At 37.0% G+C, this 6,792-nt stretch overlaps 1 protein-coding gene across 1 annotated transcript; it reads left to right on the plus strand.

The window, feature by feature from the left end:
• Positions 1–2,312: 2,312 nt before the first annotated feature.
• LOC133331289 (actin-histidine N-methyltransferase-like) lies at positions 2,313–3,925 on the plus strand (the record flags this gene model as incomplete). The annotated part of the gene is given in 2 exon segments (XM_061539687.1): positions 2,313–2,573; positions 3,432–3,925. Coding segments are annotated over 2 exon segments (745 nt in total), but the record flags the coding sequence as incomplete, so codon positions are not given.
• Positions 3,926–6,792: the final 2,867 nt, after the last annotated feature.

Consider the following 6,792-nt stretch of genomic DNA (forward strand, 5'->3'; position numbering starts at 1 on the left):
ACTGAAATGAGCCTTGAATGATGTCTGCCAAGTTTCGAGAAAATGGGTCCAGATTTAGATATAGCTCCCATATATTGTTTCGTCCGATTACATGTAAATGATGCACCAAAGTCCCTATATAGCCTTCGATTTGCACGAAATGTGGCATAACGTACTTAATTGAGCCCAGAATGATGTCTGCCAAGTTTCATGAAAATCGGTCCTGATTTAGATATATCTTCCTTATATAGTTTCGTCCGATTTTATGTAAATGGTGCCCCAAAGTCCCTATATATCTTTTGATTTGCACGAAATTTGGTACAGCCTAATAATTTAGGCCTACAATGATGTCTGCCAAGTTTCGTGAAAATAGGTCAAGATTTACATATAGCTCCCATATATAGTTTCGTCCGATTTCATATAAATGGTGCACCCAAATCCTTATATATCTTTCGATTTGCACGAAATTTGGCATAACGTACTTATTTGAGCCTAGAATGATGTCTGACAAGTTTCGTGAAAATCGGTCCAGATTTTGGTATAGCTCCCATATATAGTTTCGTCCGATTTCATGTAAATGGTGCACCAAAGTCCCTTCGATTTGCACGAAATTTTGCATAACGTACTGAATTGAGCCTAGAGTGATGTCTGCCAAATTTCGAGAAAATCAGTACAGATTTCTATATAGCTCCCCCATATAGTTTCGTCCGATTTCATGTAAATGTTGCACCAAAGTCCCTATATATCTTTCGTTTTGCATAAAATTTGGCATAACGTACTGAATTGAGCCTAGGTGATGTCTGCGTTGTTTCGTGAAAATCGGTCAAGGCTTAGATATAGCTCCCTTTTATTATAGATTGATTTTAAGTAATTGACGCACCAAGAACCAATAGGAACAAAACGTTCTGAAATTAGTATAACCTATCCTGTGACAAGTTTGTTTGAAATCGCTTAATATTTGGACAGAGCTTCCGTATATATTTTCGCCCGATTTCAAGTAAATTGGGCATCAAACTCCTCATGTTAGTCAGTTTGACATCAAATTTTGCACAACGTACAAAATTGAGCATAGAATTATGTAGTTGCGTTTTCTAGAAGTACAGACATAGCCCAACGGATGACCCATTTATATTTGTTTGAAGTCGATTTACATACTTTATGGATAGATCTACGTAGATTCACATTTAGATAAATATCACATATTTTATTTCATCCAATTTCATGCTAATAGTCCTGTTTAATATACCCATAGTGGTGAAGGGTATCATATAGTCGGCCGCGTCCGACTTTACTACTTTCCTTACTGGTTTGTTACTGTAGTTGTTGCTCAAAGGATTAGTGAAATTATCATTGCATATCTCGGAGCTTATTTGTAGTGACACCACGACTTGATGTTATTCCAAAAAGCGGGATGAGAGAGATTCAGAGGGAGAGGGGATTGAGTATTTTTTTCGGTTGTTGATAATGGCCAAAATGGTGGTAACTGGAAAGTTAAAACTTTAGCTTCTCTTCTTCATCTTCCCCGTCATAGTCCTCGTCTTGGATACAGTGATGATGGTCTTCTAACATGTTAATGATGATGAGACGCTGAAAAGTTTTCAACTTTCAGACTGCGTTTGAGTGTTGATGGAAGGATGCATATTCGTGTTGTGCGGTGGTGTTATTATTGTTTGTCGTCATTCTTGGTCGTTGACAACTCTATCTGCCTCCCCTTTGAAATTTGTTGCTAGGCTAACGTAGTTGACGTCGACTGTTAATGCTTGAGTTCTTGTTGACGATGTGCTGTTGGTGTTATTTAGTTTATTACCATGTTAGTTCATTCGGTTAGTCGGCAGTTTTACAACGTCTTATCTTCGTTATTCGAATTTGTTCACCAAACATTGGTTGTGGCATTGTCCTAGAGGCTTTACTCTGGCCTTAGACGGGCTAACCTCAAAAGTGTGGTTATTAAAAAAATGTATTCAAGTGGGAAAAAGTTGAAATATTACAGCATAGTTTTAGGCAGTTTTTATGAACTCAACAACAACAAGAGCAGCAGAAAACCAACAACAGCAACAATTTCATGGTTTTAACTTTCAAATAAAACCGACAAAGTTTGTCTTCTTGTTGTGGTGGTGGTGCTTGTCTTTCAAGGAAAATATGACGCAAAACAAATTGTTATGGTCTTAAGCGAATTTTCGATGTGATGTGGTAATTAATTTGAAAAATTGGACTTTACGAGCCGCCACCTAACCACGAACTTCGTTAGTGGATCCGAAGCCATGCAAAAGAAATTGAAATTAATTATTTAAAATATTTTTTGATTGGAATTTTCTTTTTTTTTCGTCTTTTAGATGGGCCGTCTCAACGGTGATGACCCGTGAAAACCTCATACCTCGCACCCAGCCCAAACGTGAGGGTGACCTGTCGGACACCGTTGTCGCTTTGATACCCTTCTGGGATATGGCAAATCATCGTAATGGCACCATTACGACCTTTTTCAATATGGAAACCCAGCAAGTGGAGAGCAGTGCCCAGGAGGATTATAAGGCGGGCGAGCAGATCTTTATTTACTATGGTGATCGCAACAATTCGGATTTGATGATTCACAATGGGTGAGTATGATACATATTTGTATACCCTTCACTGTGGTATAGGGTATTATGTCCGTGGGCAAATGTTTGTAACCGTCTGTCCGTCTGTGGATGAAATTTGGCACAGCTCACTTATTTGGCCCAATGACGAACCCTATTGAAATTGGGAAAAAATCGGTTCAGATTTAGATATAGCTCCCATATATATTTTCGTCCGATTTAAGGTAAATGGTGCGCCAAAGTCCCTAAATATCTTTCGATATGCACGAAATTTGGCATAGCGTACTGAAATAAGTGCAGAATGATGTGTGTTAAGATTCGTGAATATCGGTTCAGATTTACATATAGCTCCCATATATAGTTTTGTCCGATTTTAGGTAAATGGTGCGCCAAAGTCCCTAAATATCATTCGATTTGCACGAAATTTGGCATAGCGTACTGAATTGCGTCTATAAAACTGTGAGATAAGTATCAAGAAAATCGATTCAGATTTATATATAGCTCCCATATATATTTTCGTCCGATTTTAAGTAAATGGTGCACCAAAGTCCCTATCCCTATATATCTTTCGATTTGCACGTAATTTGGCATAGCGTACTGAATTAAGTCTAGAATGATGTATGTTAAATTTAGTGGAAATCGGTTCAGATTTAGCTATAGCTCCCATATATAGTTTCGTCCGATTTAAGGTAAATGGTGAACCAAAGTCCCCACATGTCTTTCGATTTGCTCGAAATTTGGTATAAAGTACTGAATTACGTCGTTTAGGATACATATATAGAATATACCCAAAGTGGTGAAGGGGATCATATAGTCGGCCCCGTCCGATTTTATTGGTTTTATTTGCTGTTTTACTAATTGTCCCCTTCTTTTTTGCAGTTTCATAAATCTCTCAAATCCCAAAGATAAAATATCGATTAAACTCGGCCTAAGTCCATCCGATGTGTTGTACGAAAAACATGCCAAACTTTTGGAACTTATCAATATACCAAAGAATAGCGAATTGAAGATACTGCCGGCGCCCGAATTTATTTCCCCAGAACTTTTGGCTTTTGTTTGAGTCTTCAATATGAACGAAGAGCAGTTGGATCATTGGATTGGCAATGCGGAACGAGCCACGGATTTATTGCACATCGACTGTGCATTGGAAACAAAAACGTGGCAATATCTGCGAACACGTTTGATGCTGCTGTTACGTGTCTTCGCCCAAACCCTGGAGGAGGATGAAAGCCAGTTGGTCTTGGTGAAGGAGAAGAAGGTGGAGATGAGTTCGACGGCAGCAATGATATTGGAATATCGTGTTCTGGAGAAACGTATATTGGCAGCGGCCCTGGCATATGCCAAACAAAGGACAAAAGCCTAGATGGGCAGAGAGGGAGAGCGATAGTGGGGAGACATGGAACGCACAACGAACTTTCTGCTGTCACACTTTTTTGTTTTGCTGTGTGATAAGTGAAAGTCCTTTAAACGAGGAGGCATGTCTGTGCGTGCCAGAGACCTACAACAAATTTTTGTGTTAGTTTTTAAGTGTTTTGTTTTTGTGTTCAACAACTTTTGCTTTTGTGTTGGTTTCTTTTTTAAAGGACCCTGTAAAAAACAGAAATTTTGTTCGCCAAGAACCTGGTAAAAGTGGCCATAATAACGGTTTCAGTTTCAGCTGTGTTTTTCCGATTTTTCTCCTATTCTTCTTCTTTTTGTTTGAAATAATTCTTTTTTATTTTATTGTGTTGGTATTATTTATGGTAGTTGCCTAAGGACATGCTAGGAATTCTGAATTAAATGTTGGCTGGGACACAGGCAGTAACAGACCTAGCCAAGGACCATTGACCAAAAAGTTGTTTTATTTTTTCCTTGTTTTTGGATTCCTCACTTCTTTCCCTTACCCTTGATTCAATTTCCATGTTTAAAGTTAGCAAAAAACTGTTACAGTTCGCAAAAGTCAACATCATTTGGTTTAACTTTTGCCACTGCTTTTTCTTCTTCTTCTATTTTTTTCTTCCTCTATTTTTTTCCAAATCTTATGAGAGGGTTTTTGTGTCTTCGTTAAGTATTCTTTATGTTTCTTATATAATTATGATATTTCTTCTAACATTTGTCGCTGCAGTCATCCTTGCTTTAGCTCCTCTGGTATAATTACTTATTATTTAAGTTTTTCCTCTTCCTGGCTCCTTGTGTGACCAACCGACAATTATCGTAGATTTACGGTTTAGAGTTTTGTGTGTTATTATTGTTTTCCTTTTTCTCTTCTACTTCTTTTTCCATCCTTATTATTTTTGTTTCGAGTCACTAACTGCCGAACCAGTTATGTTTGTTTTTCTAACAAATTTGTTGTGTTAAATTAAAAACCAGTAAGGAAAGTAGTAAAGTCGGACGGGGCCGACTATATGATACCCTTCACCACTATGGATATATTAAACAGGACTATTAACATGAAATTGGATGAAATAAACCAGTAAGGAAAGTAGTAAAGTCGGACGGGGTCGACTATATAATACCCTTCACCACTTTGGGTATATTCAACAGATGAATCCTAACAGACGTCGCATTTTTAAAGGACCAGCAAAATAAAATTGGATCCATTCCGCAACCTATACAATTTTTTTCATTTGATCAGATAAAGAAGCTGTATCTAAATCTGAAACGATTTCAACGATTTCAGGAAATTTAACACACATCATTCTAGACCTAATTCATTACGCTGTGCCAAATTTCATGCAAACCGAAAGATATTAAGGGACTTTGGTACACCATTTACCATAAATCGGACGAAATTATATATGGGAGCTATATCAAAATCTGACCCGATTTTTAGGAAACTTAAAACACATCATTCTAGACCTAATTCATTACGCTGTGCCAAATTTCGTGCAGATCGAAAGATATGTAGGGACTTTGGTGCACCATTTACATTTTATAGGACGAAAATATATGTGGGAGCTATATCTAAATCTGAACCGATTTTCAGGAAACTTAACACACATTATTCTAGACCTAATGACATACAGGGACATTCACATAAAACCGGACGAAACTATATATTGAGATATATCTAAATCTGAACCAATTTTCATGGAACTCAGCACATATCATTCTAGGCCTTATTCATTACGCTGTGCCAAATTTCGTGCAAATTGAAAGATATATAGGGACTTTGGTGCACCATTTACATTAAATCGGACGAAAATATATATGGGAGCTATATCTAAATCTGAACCGATATTCACGAAACTTAGCACACATCATTCTATACTTTATTCATTACGCTGTGCCAAATTTCGTGCAAATCAACAGATATATAGGGACTTTGGTGGATCATTTACATTAAATCGGACGAAAATATATATCGGAGCTATATCTAAATCTGACCAGATTTTCAGGAAATTTAACACACATCATTCTGTACTTTATTCATTACGCTGTGCCAAATTTCGTGCAAATCGATATATATATATAGATATATAGAGACTTTGGTGCACTATTTACATAAAATCGGACGAAACTATATATAGGAGCTATATCTAAATCTGAACCGATTTTCCCAATTTCAATAGGGTTCGTCCTTGGGCCAAATAAGTGACCTATGCCAAATTTCATCCAAATCGGACTGTACTTTGTTCACAAAAATACATGGACGGACAGACGGACGGACGGATGTACGGACGGACAGACGGACATGCGTAAATCGACTCAGAAAGTGATTCTATGCAGTACGGGAACAGACCATATAATTTGGTATCCTGGTTTCTTCGGGTTTGAAAAACGTATTATTTCGATATAACATTCATACAAATTTCTCACTCCCTAGTCCAGTTTAAGAAAATTTCTGTAATTTTCTTAAAGAACTTACTAGCAGACAAATTACAATCAATAAAAAGTCCCTAGATATATAAGGAATATAATACACATAATTTGGTGGAGGTTATGGACTACAGGCGTTGTTTTTTATGTGTTTTTTCTAGTTTCAAGGTATTTATAACTTTAGAGTAGAAACAAGTGAAAAAAGATTTGAGTTACGCTGGGACGCACTTTGGACACCGTCCACCATAGGTAAATTGACAGTTACTTGAAATAGAGGGTACGTATCAAAAAGTGGATCTATGCAGAGAATGCTACCAAGCGATTGTTATAAACCATAATGTACACCAAATACATATTTAAGCAATTTTTAATGGGGAATTTTCTAGTGGAACAGATGTATAAAATCCTCAAAATACGGCAAACTAAATGGCAAAGTTTTGTT

Source organism: Musca vetustissima, unplaced genomic scaffold, assembly GCF_032173495.1.
Source record: "Musca vetustissima isolate MV318-11 ecotype Yass unplaced genomic scaffold, APGP_CSIRO_Mvet_v1 utg432937, whole genome shotgun sequence".
NCBI lineage: Eukaryota > Metazoa > Arthropoda > Insecta > Diptera > Muscidae > Musca > Musca vetustissima.